The 18,963-nt window shown below is 54.8% G+C and overlaps 1 protein-coding gene across 2 annotated transcripts; it reads left to right on the top strand.

Moving 5' to 3' along the window:
• The first annotated feature begins 5,214 nt into the window (after positions 1-5,214).
• Positions 5,215-18,012, top strand: GPR157 (G protein-coupled receptor 157). 2 transcript variants are annotated; one of them, XM_064396960.1, is made up of 5 exons: positions 5,215-6,232; positions 12,369-12,582; positions 13,894-14,088; positions 15,028-15,309; positions 17,324-18,012. In XM_064396960.1, the coding sequence occupies exons 1-4, from the start codon at positions 5,856-5,858 to the stop codon at positions 15,274-15,276; spliced, it is 1,035 nt and encodes a 344-aa protein (XP_064253030.1). In that variant the 5' UTR covers positions 5,215-5,855; the 3' UTR covers positions 15,277-15,309; positions 17,324-18,012. The 2 variants fall into 2 exon arrangements, with proteins under 2 accessions (XP_064253030.1, XP_064253031.1); XM_064396961.1 differs by having other exon boundaries at positions 15,028-15,319.
• The last annotated feature ends 951 nt before the right edge of the window (positions 18,013-18,963 follow it).

The following is an 18,963-nucleotide window of genomic DNA, read 5'->3' as shown; positions in this document are numbered from 1 at the left end:
GGACTGGCAGGAAAAGCTGCGCCCCAAAACTCCCACCGTGCTGCAGCCCATCCCCTGCTGCTGTGGGCAATGAGAATATTGGAGAAACACCCCTGGGAGCTGCCCCAGGGTCACTGCAGGGCCAGGCTGTTTGCACTCCGTGGCAGTGCCCTCTGCAGTGCCCTGGCCCCGAGTGCCAGCCCTCCCTGCACGCTGCTGCCTCTTCTCATCAGGTCCTGAATGCGACTTTTGGTGCTTGCTGGTGGCGTGCTCTGTTCCATTATGGCATGTACAATATTAATATCTTTATTTTTCTCCACACAGCCGCAGCATGAAGGAATGTCCCATATTAATCCCCTAATTTCAATTTGAAATTAATAACTATCACAACACTTGGAGCATCCTTTAATCCATTGATTGCTGCTGGCTTGGTTCCAGCAGTGTCACTAATTACATTCTGCCTGCAAAAAAAATTTCTCATTGCTGGTGGCTTTTCTTCTGAGAGCTGCTGGCTGGAATTCCTGTCCTGAGACACTTTTTAATGCTAATGGAATTGTGTAAAATGACTGAGCATCTCTGCTGGCTGCAGGAGAAGGCCCTGGGCTTGTGGAGGGGTGTGCTCAGGGTGGGGGCTGTGTGTGGGGCACAAACTCTCTGTTTTGGGGTCCCTCTGGCACAGGACAGACTCGGTCCCCACCCAGCATCTTTCCCAGGTCGTGTTTGCTCCTCCATCCCACCCTGAGCCTGCCAGCAGCTGAGGGTTTGTTCCTGCAGGAGCTGCTCTTGTGTTAAAGGTCTGCTTGAAGGGCGTTTCCAGAGGGCTGGGAATAAATTAAAACAGCTTTAATCCAACTCCTTTTCAGCCAGTGTATCCAGAGGACGTGGAACACACCAAAACCAGCTTTAATTCCCTCATTTTCAGTGACTGTGATGACATGAGGCTGCCTCGGGTGGCACAGCTGGCTCCTGGGGGACAGTGGGAGCTGTTGGAATTCAGGGTGGGTGGAATGCATTTCCTTGGGGGGGTTTACTTGAGTCTTCTGAATCTCCTAGAAGAAAGGTGTCTGGAGATGCTCCTGAAGGCTCTGGGTGATCATTCTGGAATTTCCTGAGCCCTGGCTGTCTCTCAGCAGTGCTGTGTCCAAAGCTGTCAGCATTAAAATGGAAGAGAAGGGGTTAATGAAGTCGAGGATTAGGTCCTGAATCTGTGCCAGGAGTGCAAGAAATGTAGATTTTTTTTTTGGTCACATGCTAGAAGAGCCACAAAGGACAAACACGAGGGTTTCCCCTCTCAGGAGCTTCTCTGTGCCCTGCTCCCCTGGCTTCCCTTCCAGCCCTGCATGACCCCGAGGATCAGGTGGTGGCTTTGAAAAATGCTCCCATTCTCCAGGAAATGAAGAGCCCAGGTGCTGGTAAAACTCTTGGCTGTTTTTTTTTCCTGAATTGTGTTCCATTCCAGGGCCAGGTCTCTGTTTCAGGCTGGGTCTCACACGAGCCCTGCCCAGGCACAGCCGGGCTGTGGGAAATGCATTTACAGAAATTCCCTGGGCCAGGGGGGCTGTGCAGGCTGCGTTTCATCCTGGTCCCTCTGAGCAGGGTGGGACTTGTGTGGCTTCACCGTCCTCAGGCTGGGCCCTGAGGAGCTGGGAGCTCAGAAGGAATTCTGCCTTCCTTGGCTGGAACCAGCCCTGTGGTGTTTGAGACAGACATGGGAGGGTTCTGGTTGGTGCAGTGCTCATCTATCTGCTTTTCAACCTTTTTTTGGGGTTCGGTGAGACTGGGCTCACCTCCCTTTCCCCTGGGAGCAGTGCTGGGCTGGGGTGTGGGGCAGGACAGGAGGAGGTGACACGGTGCTGTGACAGGCACCTGCCTGTGCCACAGTGGGGAGGAGCCCTGTGCCCGGCCAGCAGTGACCTCTGCTGGGGCTGGGGACACTGGGATGCTGCTCTGGGAGCTGAGGTGCTCCTCCACCGGGGCTGAGGGCAGCTCGGGCTCCCTTGGTCAGAAACAGCAGAAAAAATGGTGCAGAGGCTGGGATTGGGGCAGTGACAGAGGCTGGGATTGGGGCAGTGACAGAGGCTGGGATCTGGGGCTGGGATCTGGGGCAGTCTGTAGCCATGATATTTTATGAAAAATCCTTTTGCTAGGATTTTTCCCTCCTGAGGAGCCTCAGGAAAGACATGTAAACAATAACTGTCTGCTGCTGTGGAATGCAACAGGTGCATCTTTCATTAGTCCATGTGGATTGTTTTTAATTGATGATCAATCACAGCCACATGTACCAAGGCTGTGAGCAGTCACGGGGTTTTGTTGTGCATTCCATTCTATTCTATTCTATTCTATTCTATTCTATTCTATTCTATTCTATTCTATTCTATTCTATTCTATTCTATTCTTGTTCTTTGTAGCCTTCTGATCCTTCTTCTCTCTCTGTTCTTTTAGTATCGTTTTTATGTGGTATTTTAATATAATATATAAGATAATAAACCAGCCTTCTGAAATAGAGTCAAACCTCGTGTCTCCACATATGGGGAGTTCCCAACAGCAGTGATAGAGGCTGGGATGTGGGGCTGGGATAGGGACTGGGATTGGGGCAGTTTTAGAGGCTGGGATGTGGGGCACTGTTAGTTAGAATTGGGATGTGGGGCACTGTTAGTGGCTCAGGGCAAGCCCAGGCTCCCCTCCCTGGCCAGCCCTGAGCTGGGCTTGGAGCATTTCAGGGGGGTAAAACAGAATTTTTGCTCCTGTGCTCTTCCCTTGGAGTGTTTTCATCCCTGATAAAAGTCTCTCACTGCCGTGGCAGCAGGCCCAGGGGAGCGGCAGCCCTGTGCAGGCCCTGTCTGTGACCCCCAGGTGCTGTGGGCTCTCAGCTCCTCATCCTCACTTTAAGCCCCAAGGCATGACCAGGTTCCCAGTCAATGCAGAACTGCCTCAGCCCAGCTTCCTACCCAGCTGCAAAGTGAAAACTTCTGGTTGAAGCCATTAAAACAAATTAAAAGGTTATATCAGTACATTCTGTCTCACAGTGGGGGTAAATTCATGTAGTTACAGCTCACCCAGTGCTTTGTAAGATGCAGAGTGCAGCCTGTGTGTCAGAAAGCTCTTTTAGTAGTTGGTGGGGTGAATTCCAGTCATTAAAAACTATTTTCTGTGTCTTTTCACCAAATACCATGCTGCTTAATCTCCCTGTGCTGTAAAAAGCATCTGAAAGTGAAATTCTGAAAGGAGAATTTTCATTGTGTGCGTTGCTATATGACAAACCACTTCCTTAGAGTTTTGTCCTGAGCTGCAGACACTGCTGCCTTTGAGCTGAGCTTCTTGGGCACTTCCAGCCATGCCTGCTCCCTGGGCAGCTGCAGATTCCTTGGGGCTGGAGGAGGAACGGGAGGAACAGCTGCTCCCTGCCTGCACGGAGGAGACAGCAGCAGGGGCCAGGAGTGCCACGAGGTGCTGAGAAAATGGGAGGGGATGGGATTTTCAGTAAGAATTATTCGCCTTTTGTCGCTCAGGTTTGCAGCTCAGACTCTGAGTGTGCCCTGCTTTGAGTGGTGACTTCTGTGTGCAAACTTCCCTTGCTCCTGCTTCAGAAAACAGGGAGAGACCCGGCAGAAAATGAGAAAATCCTCTGCCTGTTCTATTTCTGATTGGCAAGGCAAAGATCCATTTCTCTGGGTTTCAGCTCAGACCTCACAAGCCTTTTTTTTTTTAGAACTGAGGAGAAAGAAAATCAAGATAAATCCAGAACTTGCATCTCCACTGACTTGTGGACTCAGATATTCCTATCTGGCAAGGCTTAATTAAGCTGTGCTGTGGAGCCACATCCATCACCAAATAAAAGCAGCACTCAGCAGCAGGGTGTGCGCTGACGTGGTTTGTCTGGATGTCTGTGGAGGTGGGGCTTGTGCTGCAAAAGTGGGGAAAAGGGAAACGGGGAACAAGGAGGAAGCCAAGAATGTGTGAGAGCAACAACTGGGAATGCAGCCCTGACAAAGCTTTGCCTCCTGGGTTGTTTCTTTTTTCTTTTTTTCTTTTTTCTTTTTTTCTTTTTTTCTTTTTTTTTTTGTTTTGGTGGGGTTTTTTGTTTGTTTGTTTGTTTTTGTTTTTTTTGTTTTGTTTTGTTTTGTTTTGGGTTTTTTTGTTTTTTTGAGGGCTCAGATGGTAGCTAAAGAAAGCCTGCAATAGTGATAAAGTTAAAAAAGCTGTCGGTGCCAGGTTGGGTGTGAGGCACGTGCGAGTCGCTGCCGCTTCCTTTTTCTATAAAGAACACGCAGGGGGCACCACGCTCCGGAATAAATTCCTGAAAAAGTGAAGTCTGCTTGGCTGAAGTTTGAGCGAGTGCTAATTAGGGTACGTTGGAAGAAGATCTTGTTTCCAGAGGCAGCGGCTTGTGGATAAACCTGAGGATAAATCCGGGGCTCGGGCTCAGCAGGGAGAGCTGCGCGCTGTCCTTGGGAGGGAGGTGTCGGTAGGAGAGCACGGAGACAGCAGCAGCCCGGGGCTTGGCTCCCTCCCGCTCCGGCTGCTCTTCGGCCGGGCTGGGAGTTTTGAAAGAAAAAAAAGCAAAAAAGGGTTTTCTGCGCTGCGGGGCCGCGGTGCGTGCGCTCCGGCGGGAGCGGCTCCCGGTCCCGCTCCTTATCCCTGTCCCTGTCCCAAATCCGGTCCTTGTCCCGATCCCTGTCCCTGTCCCGGTACTTATCCCTGTCCCGCTCCTTGTCCCGGTCTCTGTCCCGGTGCTTGTCCCGGTCCCGGTCCTTATCCCTGTCTCAGTCCCGATGCCTGTCCTTGTCCCGGTCTTTATCCCTGTCCCGGTCCTTATTCCAGTCCCAGTCCTTGTCCCGATCCCGGTCCTTGTCCCGGTCTCTGTCCCGCTCCCGCTCCCGGTCCCGGTCCCGGGGGGTTCCCGGGCAGCGAGGGGCCGGGCCGCTCTCACATGACGGCGGGGGCGGGCCGGGCCCCGCCGCTCCGGGGCTCTCCCGGGGCCGGGCCGGGCTGCGCTCACCGCGGGCACGGCGGGCACGGCAGGGCAGGGCGGGCACTCCGGCACAGCGCCCGCCCCGCGGGGCTGCATCGCGCTGTCCCCGCTGTCCTCTGTCCCCTCGCTCCATCCCACTGTCTCCTCTCCTCTCCTCTCCTCTCCTCTCCTCTCCTCTCCTCTCCTCTCCTCTCCTCTCCTCTCCTCTCCTCTGTACCCTCGCTGTCCCCTCTCTGTCCCCGTGTCCCTCGCTGTCCCCGTGTCCCCCCTATTCCCTCACTGTCCCGCTGTCCTCTCTGTCCCCGCTATCCCCCCGCTGAACCCTCTGTCCCCGTGTCCCCGCTATTCCCTCTGTCCCCGCTGTCCCCTCACTGTTCCCGCTGTCCCCTCTGTCCCGCTGTCCCTCATTGTCCCGCTGTCCCCGGCTATCCCCCGCTGTCCCCTCACTGTGCCCTCTTTGTCCCGCTATCCCCGCTATCCCCTCTCTGTCCCGGTGTCCGTCTCTGTCCCCTCTGTCCCCTCTGTCCCTCACTGTCCCCTCTCTGTCCCCGTGTCCCCCACTGTCCCGGTGTCTCCCTCTGTGTCCCTCTGTCCCTCTGTCGGTCTCTGTCCCTCTGTCGGTCTCTGTCCCTCTGTCCTTCTGTCCCTCTGTCGGTCTCCGTCCCTCTGTCGGTCTCCGTCCCTCTGTCGGTCTCTGTCCCTCTGTCCTTCTGTCCCTCTGTCGGTCTCTGTCCCTCTGTCGGTCTCTGTCCCTCTGTCCCTCTGTCGGTCTCTGTCCCTCTGTCCCTCCGTCCCTCTGTCGGTCTCTGTCCCTCTGTCCCTCTGTCGGTCTCTGTCCCTCTGTCCCTCTGTCCCTCTGTCGGTCTCTGTCCCTCTGTCCCTCCGTCCCTCTGTCGGTGTGGCCATGCGGGCCCCGCTGCCCCCCACGCGGCTGCTCTCGGCGGAGCGCGGCGCGGTGCTGCTGTCGTGCGCGCTGTCCTGCGCGGGCTCGGCGCTGCTGCTGGGCTCCCAGGCGCGCTGGCCCGAGCTGCGGACGCGGCCGCGGCAGCTGCTGCTGCACCTCAGCCTGGCCGACCTGCTCTCCGCCCTCTCCTACTTCTACGGCGTGCTGCGCGACTTCCAGGGCACCTCGTGGGACTGCGTGCTGCAGGGCGCCCTGTCCACCTTCGCCAACACCAGCTCCTTCTTCTGGACCATGGCCATCGCCCTCTACCTGTACCTGAGCATCGTCAGGGGCTCGCCCGCCGGCCCGGCCCTGCTCTGGGGCTTCCACGCCGTCAGGTGGGTGCTGTGGGCTGTGCTGGGACCCCCAGGCGCCCACCCCGCGCTGGGATGGAGCCGCCGGTGTCCCTTGAGTGTCTGCACCTTCCCTCTCCTCTCCTTCCCCTCAGATCCCTTTTAAACAGGGATCTTGCTGTCTTTTAACCAACCAACCCTGCTTGTTCCCCCTTCCCATCCCAAGTGAACAGCTGGAGACGTGGAAAAGCTGAAGTTTTATTTTGTTCAAGGTCACTGAGAAAAATCTCTGGCAAGTTCTGATCGCTGGAAGCCCTGGCTGCTGCTCTCCCCGCAGTCTGCTCTGGTGCTCTAAGAAATACCATAACAAACCTTGTGTCTGTGGTACCTGCCTGCTGCTGCCCCAGCTTCCGTGTTTGGGATCTGTTTCCACAGGTCCCACCTTCCCTGTCAGCCTGCTCTTGGATCCTTCCCCTCTGCCCAGGCAGGTTGCTGTAATTCCACACTCACAGGGAATTGTTGCCCAGAGTGATGAAACTGCTCGGGAAGCTCTGAAGGTTGTTTTGGCATGTTTGATTGAAAGCAAGACAAACCAGTCCACAGCGCAGCTTTATGTCTCACTTTCTGCTATTTAGGGCACTGATTTTCCACATCATGTTTAGTAAAAGCTTTCATTATGCAATTGGAGCTTGTGGAATCATGTGCTGCGTCCACGCTGAGCAAAACAGTGATCCTTCAGTCCCCCGTGCTGCCAAGCTTCTGCAGTAAATTATAACAGCAGCAATCTGCTTTCAAAGGGAATAAAAAAAGCCCTCAGGACAAGTAGAGAATTTTCTTTGGTTTCTTAGTCAAATATTTGACACCTTTTAGTTTCAAACAGCAGAGTTTGGCCGATGATTGCAGAGAGCTGAGTCCAGGTGAGGATGGGCCAGGGAGACTTTGGGGCTGAGCGTGAGCCAGGAGAATTTCAGTCCCTGCCCTGCCGGAGCTCTGCTGGGCTGGGTGAGGAGCGAGGGGCTGCACCAGGCAGCCAGGTGCTGCTGGAGCTGGGGAGATGCACTGCAGGAGCATTTCTGCTGTTCCATCTCCAGGAAAAGGAGAGTGGCACTGGAGCTGTGGTGAGGATGGTGCTGGGGAGAGCCACGTGTTGCTTAATGGATGTAAAAACCAAGTCTGGCTCCTTCCTGGGCGTTCTGGCTCCACCAGGCACATCAAAGAGCTCAGGCAAATCTGGCCTGGTTGTAATATTGCTGTCTGCTAATTGCTTGTGAGGCTTTTGTCTGTGCTTCAGTTTCTCCATCTGGTTTAATGCTCCTCAGCCTTGTCAGCTACCAAGTGTGGAGAGAAACAGAGGCACTGGAACAGTGCTGGCTGCAATCTGTGCACTCCCTGGAAGCTGTGCAAATCCTGGGAGAGAGATTGCTCTACCCCTGCAGGGAGAGATGCTCACACTGAGCTGCCCTGGGTGAATTTGTTTGGTTTGTTTTTGGTTCTTTACAGTGAAAATGAAATGCCATCTTCAGTCCTTGCTGCTGATCAGCACCATCTGCTCTGTTTAAAGGCTGTTGGGCACCTGTGATCAGGTTCTGCTCTGTAAGTGCCTCCTGTTCTGTGCAGAGCCAGTGCTCAAAGCTGCTTCTGATTTATGGGGTGTCTGAAAAGCCAGAGACAACAAGTGAGGGCGTGTTCCCTGCCCATCCCTCGTGACACATCACCCTGCTTACCTGAGAAATGAAATTCTGGACATAACGCTTGGAGATGGAGCTGACAAAACACACGTTGGAAGTCAGAACCTGGAATTTTCCTGGGGGAAATCAGGATGTGACAGCGGCTCAGGGCCGTCAGACAGGTCTGTGCCACAGGGATTCATTCCTGTGGTGACACATCCACCAACTCCAGGCTGGGAGCCGCAGCCTCCGCTTGGGTTTTAAACCTGGTGGGCTTTGAAAACAATCCCACAGCCAGCTTTGGAAGCACTTAGGTGGCTGCAGAGTGTGAGGTGTGGCATGCAGCGTGCCAGTGGCCAGGCTGCCCCAGTGCTGCTGAGTTCCCAGGGCTCAGTGTCATCTGCTGGGAAACATCACCTTGGCTGGAGAGAAATTCATCCAGACTGGGGTGAGCAGTGGGCCAGGCAGAGCCCAGCTGGGGGCTGTTTCCTGCTTGGCTCTGGTACCAATTGCTGACAACATTTTGAAGGGTTTTCATGTCATGGTCAGGCTGTGCAGATCATCATAACCATAAATATACTCACTTTAAAAAATCTATTACATATGCATGCTTATATATTAAAATATGTTTTATATATATACACATTTATAGCCATGCATAGCTATTCATGTTATATATGAAAATGTATATTATATATATATATATATATACACATTTATAACCAGGCATATCTATTCATGTTACATATGAAAAAATATATTTTATATATATATACATTTATAACCAGGCATATCTATTATATTATATATTTTTAAATATATATATTTTAATATATACACATTTATAACCATGCATATCTGTTCATGTTATATATATATACACACACACATTTATAACCAGGCATATCTATTCATGTTATATATGAAAATGTATATTATATATTTAGATATATATATATATACACATTTATAACCAGGCATATCTCTATAATATATATGAATATATATATTATAGATATATATACACATTTTAAACTAGGCATATCTATTCATATTATATATTTTAAAAATTACGTATATATACATACACATTTAAAACCATGCATATATATTATGTTATATATTAATGTGTATATATTTATAACCATGCATATCTGTTCATGTTATATATTAAAATATATATTTTTTAATATATACACATTAATAACCATGCATATCTGTTCATGCCCATGGAGTGCCTGGGGTCCTCTCATGCACTGCTGCACTCCATGGGCTGCCTCCTGCAGGATGGATTGGGGCAGATTTGGAGTTCTGGTTACAAACTGTGCTCAGAGCTCCTTCCCGGGCTGCCTGGGCTGTGCAGGAATCTGATTTTTCCCCCCTCCAGAGTACAAATTCCTGTCCCCAGGAGCTGCCTGCAGGCAGGATGGCTCCTTGGCTAACCTGTGCAGGCAGGTGACACAAATCACCTGCTTGTGAGAGCCTCCGGGGGAAAGCAGCTGTGCAGAATAAATCTAAACGTGTTATTGGGCAACCTGACCCCAGAAAAGCAGGGCAAGTGGAGCTGAGCACTGCTGGAGCTGCGGGGTCCTCACCTTGCCTTGTTTTGTGTGGCTGTGCAAAGATCTGCTGGGCTGGGTGATTTTTTTACTCATCCATCACCAGGAGCTCTGCTGGAGGGATAAGCACTGCTGTGGCTCTTACAGGGTGGATTTCCAGCCTTTTACAGGACACAGGAGTCCTCTTCCCTTCTCTCCCAACCGTTTGCATCCAGGTGTGCTCTGCAGAGGCCCAGCCTGCTCTCTGGGGCTCACAGGATATTTCTGTTTCTCTGTTATCTTGGATCCTTCATTCCAGTGCTCACACAGCCCTTGGGTGATGATCTCTCCTGATTCCTCAGCTCCCCCCTCTCCTGGCTCAGAAAAGCACTGACATTTGGAGCCCTCCTGAAGCTGTCACTTCGGAGCTCCTAAGAACTGAATCACCAGTCTCAGTTCTCCTTTCCAGCCTGCTGAACTTCACAGAAATGTCTGATTCCTTCCTCGGCCCCCTCTGATTTCCCTTTATTGGTGATCCTTTAGGGTTAGTGGTAAATGTCCTTCTGATCCCTGACTGCTGCTCCAGAGCAGATCATCTTCCTGTTCATGCAGCACTTTGATTCTTCCTTTCCCCCGCTATCACCTGAAGGTTTTTAAGTCCCTTTCTCAGTGGTGAGTTATTTCCTCCCATGGCCTCTCTGTCTGTGCTTGCACTGTCCTGTCTCACATCCACACACCATCATTTGACCTGATTTTATCATCATTCTTTTGCAGTTTCAGCTCACTGAGGAGATCATTATTTGTAAAATAATGTAAAATCAGTTTCTTAATTCACTTCCTTTTTCTAGCTGCCTTTGTGCCTTTCCATGGTTTCTTTTAGGAAGTGCCATTTCTCTTGAATTCTGTACCTTGGTGCTCAGTGCTTGCAGGAGTGCTGAGGATGGAATGTCTGCATTTGAAGTTGTTTTCTGAGAAATCACCAGTTTCACCAAAAGGGCTCCTGAACTGTGGAAACTTTCATGGCGGTGGTGACGTTTGGGATGTTTTTAGAAGTCTGCTCTGATAACAGAGTGGGGAGGGCTTCAGCAGCACAACTGTCCTTAAATAACAGCACTGGCTGGGAATAGCACTGCCTGTTCTGAGCTGGGCCCTGAGACAAAATGTTCCCAACGGGCTGCAGAGTGGACTCTACGCTTTCTTACAGCCTTATGTTTATATTTGTTTATTTTGTGAGTAGGTGAACCCAGACATTATTTAAGAGTAGGAAATGGGGCGTTTTTAAAATCTAATACCATGGGATTGCCTCTGGTTCTGCAGTTGGGCTCTGGAGCCTCAGATAATCTGTTTGCCTACCTGCTCTGGTGTCTGGTTTTTGGGGGCAGGATCCTTTCCATGCTCCCTGCAGCTGCTCCAGGCTGTCAGTGGGAGACTGACAGTGATGGGTTTGTGATGGAGGTGACACCCTCAGCTGCAGGCAGGGCACTCCTGTGGTGGAATTGCTGTTTGGGCTGGTGGGATTCCTCTGTTCTTCCTCATGGTTTCCTGTGGGCAGCCCCAGCTGCTGAGTGACTTCACTCAAGTGTGTCACCACAGTTATTTTTCTTCTAAATGCTTCCCTGTATTTGCCTGTGCCATCAAGTGAGAAGACAAAGTCACAGCTCCAAGTTGTGTGGATGTGGCTCCTCTTTGCTTTCTTAGCTTTTTGCTGTTACTCCCAGTACTTTCCCCTGGCTCTTTTTCCTTCAAAAATCATATTTTTTGCTCCCAAAATACTAACTACATCTCCACTTAAAAGCAAACAAACAAACCACTGGCAGAATGAAGTTGTGGATTTCTTTGTGTGCAGAATTTCACTCTGGAATCAGAAGGTGGGACTTGGCTGCTTGTGCTCTGAAAGCTCAGCTGGCTGGGTCCTGCAGGAAAATCACATTTTTACAGTGCCCTGGCCTTGTGTAATCCTCCAGCTCCTTGAGTCCAGCGGGGAGTGGAGAGGGGCAGGAGGTGGGATGGGTCCTGCTGCCCCCTGAGCGTGCTGTGAGGGCCAGCACATCCCTGCAGCCCTGGATCAGTCAGTGCCCACCAGGGGTGAATCTGCAGCCCTGGATCAGTCAGTGCCCACCAGGGGTGAATCTGCAGCCCTGGATCAGTCAGTGCCCAGGACCAGGGGTAAATTTGCAGCCCTGGATCAGTCAGTGCCCATCAGGAGATGGATTTGCAGCCCTGGATCAGTCAGTGCCCATCAGGAGGTGAATTTGCAGCCCTGGATCAGTCAGTGCCCATCAGGGGTGAATCTGCAGCCCTGGATCAGTCAGTGCCCAGGACCAGGGGTGGATTTGCAGCCCTGGATCAGTCAGTGCCCACCAGGGGTAAATTTGCAGCCCTGGATCAGTCAGTGCCCAGGACCTGGGGTGGATTTGCAGCCCTGGATCAGTCAGTGCCCATCAGGAGATGGATTTGCAGCCCTGGATCAGTCAGTGCCCAGGACCTGGGGTGGATTTGCAGCGCTGGATCAGTCAGTGCCCACCAGGGGTAAATTTGTAGCCCTGGATCAGTCAGTGCCCATCAGGAGGTGGATTTGCAGCCCTGGATCAGTCAGTGCCCACCAGGGGTGAATCTGCAGCCCTGGATCAGTCAGTGCCCATCAGGGGTGAATTTGCAGCCCTGGATCAGTCAGTGCCCAGGACCAGGGGTGGATTTGCAGCCCTGGGTCAGTCAGTGCCCATCAGGAGATGGATTTGCAGCCCTGGATCAGTCAGTGCCCATCAGGAGGTGGATTTGCAGCCCTGGATCAGTCAGTGCCCATCAGGAGGTGGATGTGCAGCCCTGGGTCAGTCAGTGCCCAGGACCAGGGGTGGATGTGCAGCCCTGGATTTGCAGCCCTGTCTGGGAGGGTCCCTGGCTCTGGCAGCACGCCCTGAGGAGTGGGGGGCTCGGCAGAGGCTGCTCCTGGCTGAAGCCCCTCTCTGTGTCCCCCAGCTGGGGAGTCCCCCTGGCCATCACGGTGGCCGCCGTGGCCCTGAGGAAGATCGGCTACGACGCCTCCAACGTTTCTGTGGGCTGGTGCTGGGTCAACCTGGAGGCTGAGGATCGGCTCCTGTGGATGCTGCTGACAGGGAAGGCCTGGGAGATCCTGGCCTACGTCACCCTGCCCGTGCTCTACCTGCTCATCAGGAGGCACATCAGCAGAGCAGTGAGTATTGTGCTGGGGGGTTCTGTCCCCCCATTTCTTGCTCCTGGCTCAGGCAGGTGTTTCAAGGCACTGAGATGTCCCTGGGAGAGGCAGTGCCCCATCCAGCAGCACCATCACACAGTGTCTTAGCACAAGCAGGATGAAAAAGCCCTTTGAAAACGAGCAGGGGTTGTGGGATGTTCATGAGGGAAATGCTACAGTAAGAATTGAAACGGAATGTGAAGGACAAATTCAGCTTTAATCAGTTTTTCTGCAGTTCCACTTGTACCAAGATTGCAATTCTCAAGCCTCGGTCCTTTTGGTGTCTCCAGTGACAGTTTGTGCTTGTGAATGTAATTTTGTACTGCAGCTCAAAGCTGCATTTGGGAGTCCAGGCACTGGATGGCTCTGGGCACCAAAGAGGAGACTCCCTGTCCTGGCAGGGCTTGGAGTTCAGAGCTTCAGTTGTTCTGCTCCTGTGAGCACACAGGACCCAGGCATCTGGGGCAGCATTTGCATGCCAGACAAACCCAGATGAGTGGCAGGAGCTGCACCCAGAGATTCCCTTTCTCTCTGAGCTGGGTTAGGGAAAAAAGCCCCACATGTGGGTAGGTGTCCTTCTGGAAAATTCTGCCTCTGCTTGGGGTGCAGCTGTGGTGGTGGTGGGGATGAACACAGCCCTGGCTAGGGCAGCATCCTGCAGATATTTGGAGGAATGAGGTGATTTCCAGCAGCCCTGAGTGTCCAGGGAAGGGAAGGGAAGGGAAGGGAAGGGAAGGGAAGGGAAGGGAAGGGAAGGGAAGGGAAGGGAAGGGAAGGGAAGGGAAGGGAAGGGAAGGGAAGGGAAGGGAAGGGAAGGGAAGGGAAGGGAAGGGAAGGGAAGGGAAGGGAAGGGAAGGGAAGGGTTTGCTGGTGCCTGTCAGCATCACCTGGCACGCCCAGGCAGGACACAGCGTCCCAGCCTGGGCAGAGACAGCAGCGTGACCTCCTGGAAACCTGACCAGGCTCCTGCCGTGCCAGGGACTGCTGGGCACGCTGCTGTCCCTGCCCAGCGCTGGGGACAGTGCTGGGGACAGCGCTGGGGACAGCTGGCCCCATTCTTAGGGCAGCACAGGGAGCCTCTCAGTCCCCTCTTGCCTTCTTGCTGTCCCCAAGGGCAGAGCGTGGCTGCTGCTCCTCGCTGCAGCCCTGCTCCCCTCCGAGGGCTTCCCTTGCTCTGGGGAGGGCCCTGGGCTGTCCCCTGAGTGCAGGCAGCTGCTGACCCCCTGTCCCGTCCCTGTCCTGTCCCTGTCCCCTCCCTGTCCCCTCCCTGTCCCCGCCTGTCCCCTGCAGCACGCCGCTCTCTCCGAGTATCGCCCCATCCTGCCCGGGGCCCCGGCCCTGCGGCCCCGCTCCAGCGTGGCGGACACGAAGCTCATCCTCATCCCCGTCATCTTCATCTTCCTCCGCGTCTGGAGCACCGTGCGCTTCGTGCTGACCCTCTGCAACTCCCCCGCCGTGCGGAACTCCGTGCTGGTCGTGCTGCACGTGAGTGCTCGCTGGGCACGCAGCCCGGGCGGGGCAGATTTGGTGCTCCCGGGGTCGCTTTTGGTGGTGGCACCGAGTGGTGGCACCGAGTGTTGCAGAGCACTGCTGCCCTCGGCGCTGCAGCAGAGCAGAAATGCAGCAGGAGCTGCTCCAGCAGCATCTAGTGGCTGCAGAGGAGAGCTGCACTGGCAGGGGTGGACAGGGGACAGGGATGGCAGGGATGGACAGGGGACAGGGGTGGACAGGGGACAGGGATGGCAGGGATGGACAGGGGACAGGGATGGACAGGGGACAGGGGACAGGGATGGACAGGGGACAGGGGTGGACAGGGGACAGGGGTGGACAGGGGACAGGGGTGGCAGGGATGGACAGGGGACAGGGGTGCTGGGTGTCTGTCCTCCAGCAGGGCTCAGCCTCTCCTGCCCTACAGCACTGCCAGCACTCAACAGCCCCTGGGCTGCTTTTGGGTGCTTTTTGGGGAAAAAACGACTCATTTCTCTGAATTTCTTGTTCTCGGAGTTGGTGGCTGCCAGCACTGCAGCTGCTCCTGTGCCAGCACTGCAGCTGCTGCTGTGCCTGCACTGCAGCTGCTCCCGTGCCAGCGCTGCAGCTGCTCCCATGCCAGCACTGCAGCTGCTCCTGTGCCAGCATTGCAGCTGCTCCCATGCCAGCACTGCAGCTGCTCCCATGCCAGCACTGCAGCTGCTCCCATGCCAGCACTGCAGCTGCTCCCATGCCAGCACTGCAGCTGCTCCCGTGGCAGCACTGCAGCTGCTCCTGTGCCAGCGCTGCAGCTGCTCCTGTGCCTGCACTGCAGCTGCTCCCGTGCCAGCACTGCAGCTGCTCCCGTGCCAGCACTGCAGCTGCCCTGGCAGTGTTTGCTGTCCCCTGGGGTGCCCCCGGCAGCAGCCCCGGGTGACTGCCGTGCTGCCCTTGCAGGGAATCGGGAACACGTTCCAAGGAGGAGCCAACTGCATCCTGTTCGTGCTGTGCACGCGCGCCGTGCGCGCCCGGCTGCTGGCCCTGCTCTGCTGTCACCAGCTGGCCTGGCCTGCCCGGGCAGCCCCCGGCCCCTGGCAGCACCCTCAGCCCCCCGGGGACAGCGACAGGGACAAGGAGAAGGACAAGGACAAGGAGAAGGACGTGCCTGGCCCCGGGCAGGCGAAGCCGCTGCTGCCCAGCACCTGAGCCAGCCCCGGCTGCTGCTGGGTCCTGCTCGCGGTAAAACCCAGTGAGGCTCCCCTGCTGCTGGGGAGGGACGGGGACAGGGGGACAGGGACAGGGAGTGGGACAGGGGATGGGGACAGGGGATGGGGACAGGGACAGGGAGTGGGGACAGAGCAGGGGACACTGAGCAGGGACAGGGAGTGGGACAGGGAGTGGGACAGGGGATGGGGACAGGGAGAGGGGACAGGGACGGGGAGTGGGGACAGTGACAGGGAGTGGGGACATGGGACAGGGAGAGGGGACAGGGAGAGGGAGTGGGGATGGGGACAGGGAGTGGGGACACGGGACAGGGAGAGGGGACAGGGAGTGGGGACAGGGGATGGGGACAGGGAGAGGGGACAGGGACAGAGGACAGGAGACACTGAGCAGGGACAGGGGACAGCTACAGGGAGCAGGGACAGGGGACAGGGAGCAGGGAGAGGGGACAGGGCAGGGAACAGGGACAGGGGACACTGAGCAGGGACAGGGATCAGGGAGGAGTCACAGGGAGCAGTCACAGGGGGACAGGGAGCAGTCACAGGGGACAGGGGGCAGTGCCAGGCGGTTCTGCTGCTGCCCTGCGGGTTCCCTGTCTGGCTCTGCAGCCCCATCACGCTCCCAAAGCCTTCACAGAACCCTCTGCTCCCTTCCCCTGAGCTGCTCCTCGGGTCTGTGAGAGGAGGAAAGGAGGAACTGAGCTGCAGGGCTGTCTGCCCACAGGGGCAGGGCACCAGCAGGGCTCAAGGGGAACTGGGGGCTCTTTCTGATGTGACATGCCACGTGCACACACATTTTGTCAGTGATTTTGGTGCCTGAGTTCCCCCCACAAGGGGATGCCTCTGGGCAGAGGTGCCTCCTGCTCTTTCCTGAAGCCCTGGCATTCACTTCATCATTATGTTCACTTCATCATTATGTTCACTTCATCATTATATTCATTTCATCTTTATATTCGTGTATTTAAACCCCAGTGGGCACAGAGTAAACACTCAGGAGCCCTTCGTGGGGCTGCTGGCTGGCTCTGCTCCTCAGCCCCCCTGGGGTCTTTGAAAGGTAGATGGAAGCATCTTATCTGTGCCATGGATGACTTCAAGAGTTGCTTTTTCTCCTTTCAAAAGGCTTTTAAAAACTTCTGAAAGCTAAATAGCAACCTTGCCAGCTCAACCTCTTGTGAGTCCCACAAGGCTCAGAAAGAGGAGCTGTGTTAAACTTCTTGCAGAAAGGTAGGATAGAAATGTTTAAATTTTATGAGACTTGGTGTCGTGCTGTGCTCAGTTTCATTTGGAGCCAGCCCTGAAGAGAGAAGGAAGAATTGTCACCAGCTTGGCTTAAGGGGAAACAAAACAGCAGGAAAAACAACACCAGAAAGAATCAAAACAGATCCCATGTCCTCAGTTTGCCTTTTTGCATTACAGAGCTCTGAGAAATGCTTCTGGAGGGATGGGCCAGGGTTCCATTTCCAGCTCCAGGGGTGTGACTGTCCCTGTCCCTGCAGGTGCAGGGTGGTGGCACAGCCCCGCAGTGTCACTGTGACTCATTCTGTGCAGGTTCAGGGTGGTGGCACAGCCCTGCAGTGTCCCTGTCCCTGTCCCTGTCCCTGCAGTGACTGTCCCTGTCCCTGTCGCTGTCCCTGCAGGTGCAGGCTGGTGGCACAGCCCTGCAGTGACTGTCCCTGTCCCTGCAGTGTCCCTGTCGCTGTCCCTGCAGGTGTAGGGTGGTGGCACAGCCCTGCAGTGTCCCTGTCCCTGTCCCTGCAGTGACTGTCCCTGTCACTGTCCCTGCAGTGACTGTCCCTGTCCCTGTCACTGTCCCTGCAGGTGTAGGGTGGTGGCACAGCTCTGTCCCTGTCCCTGCAGTGACTGTCCCTGTCCCTGTCCCTGTCCCTGCAGTGACTGTCCCTGTCCCTGTCGCTGTCCCTGCAGTGACTGTCCCTGTCGCTGTCCCTGCAGTGACTGTCCCTGTCGCTGTCGCTGTCCCTGCAGTGTCCCTGTCCCTGCAGTGACTGTCCCTGTCGCTGTCGCTGTCCCTGCAGGTGCGGGGTGCCGGCACAGCCCCGCAGAGGGAGCTGCAGCCCGGGGAAAGCGGCGCTGGAGAGGCTGAGCCCTGCACGGGTCCCGCTGCAAACTCACCCGCCGGGATGCTCTGCACAGACTGCGCTCCCTCATCTCCCTCATCATCTCCCTCATCTCCCTCATCTCCCTCATCATCTCCCTCATCTCCCTCATCTCCCTCATCTCCCTCACCTCCCTCCCTCCCTGTGCCTCCCCTGGGATCTGAGCGCTCGCTGGGCTCTCGCTTTGTGCCCGGTGGGCTCTGAGGTGCTCGGAGGCTGCGGGAGCTGCTGGAAGGACTGGTCAGGGCACGGCTGTCTGTCCTGCCGGCTGCAGCCCGCTCCGATCCCCGCTCCGCTGGGACGAGGCGATGTTTGTTTGTGGTGCTGGGTGTTCCTCCCTCCCCCTGGTGCTGAGGGGCTGTCACCGTGGGGCTTGGGGGGTTCTCCTGAGGGCACCAGAGCCCTGCAGGCTCCCTGGGTGCTCGGGTGGGGATGTGCCCCAGGCTCCCCAGGGACAGCCCTGCCCTGCAGGACGGAGCCTGGCCCCGAGCTCAGCCCCTGGGCACTGTGCTGGGTCGGGCTGGGGCTCCGTGTGCCACTTGGAGATGATAATGTTTTACCTCATTCACAGCTCCTCACTTGTGTTGGGGTGGGGTTTTTTTTTTGTATTTTTTTGGTGTTTTGTTTTTTTTTTTGGGGGGGGGGTGTTTTTGCGGGTTTTTTTTTGGGTTTTTTTTTCGTTTTTTTTTTTAATTTATTTTATTTTATTTTTGGGTGTTTTTTATGTTTTTTGTTTTTTGGTTTGTTTTTTTTTTGGGGGGGTGTTTTTGCGGGTTTTTTTGGGGGGTTTTTTGGGTTTTTTTTAAGTATTCTCTCCGACGTTTACAAAATAAAGTTCGGTTTCCTTACCAGGACTCTGGCCAGCATTGCATTTGTGCAGCACAAACAGATCTGGCTCTTGGTGCCTGAGCCCAGCTCTGCTGCTGCTCCCTGCAGAGCCCTCCTGGATCCAGCCCTGTCCTTTGGCTGGGCACCAGACTCACATCTCCCTCCCCTAGTTTGATTGGAAGCCACTTGGGCAGCTGATAAAGCAGGGGCTGGGTGTGATTTATTTTCAGGCAGATCACTAATTCCTGAAATCCTTGTTTCACCTGAAGTCTGTTGTAGCCCAGGGGCCCAGAATGTTGAATTAGCCTTGCCTGAGCACTCAATTCCTTCCCAAAATGCAGGTGGGCAGGAATTGTCACCCCTGGGTACATTCTGGGGATGTCTCCTCAGGGTGGGCACTGCAATGGGCACCCTGCAGCATGGCTGGCTGCCAGCTCCTGCTCAGACATCCCATTTTAGAGCTCACCACTAAGGCTCCCCAGCACATTTACTGTCCTGCAAACTAAGCTTGCCCTCTTCATAATTTTTATTTCCCCCAAAGGTTTTCATAGGATTTTCCCCAAAGGTTTTCATAGGATTTTCCCCAAAGATTTTCAAAGGGTTTCATCGGCTCCAGCCTTGAGCACAGATCAGGCTGAGGTGAATGAATCCCTGCACACCATGAGCTGGGTGAGGGCAGGGCAGGCAGAGTGAACATCCCCAGGCACACAAGCTCTGGGGTGAGGAGCAGA

This window comes from Passer domesticus, chromosome 22 (assembly GCF_036417665.1).
Source record: "Passer domesticus isolate bPasDom1 chromosome 22, bPasDom1.hap1, whole genome shotgun sequence".
NCBI lineage: Eukaryota > Metazoa > Chordata > Aves > Passeriformes > Passeridae > Passer > Passer domesticus.
This window is presented reverse-complemented; position numbering and strand designations above follow the sequence as displayed.

Coding starts and splice junctions, on each gene's coding strand:
- GPR157 (XM_064396960.1), top strand. CDS start 5,856: ATGCGGGCCCCGCTGCCCCCCACGCGGCTGCTCTCGGCGGAGCGCGGC. Junction 6,233..12,368: donor TGGGGCTTCCACGCCGTCAG/GTGGGTGCTGTG, acceptor TGTGTCCCCCAG/CTGGGGAGTCCCCCTGGCCA. Junction 14,089..15,027: donor CCGTGCTGGTCGTGCTGCAC/GTGAGTGCTCGC, acceptor CTGCCCTTGCAG/GGAATCGGGAACACGTTCCA.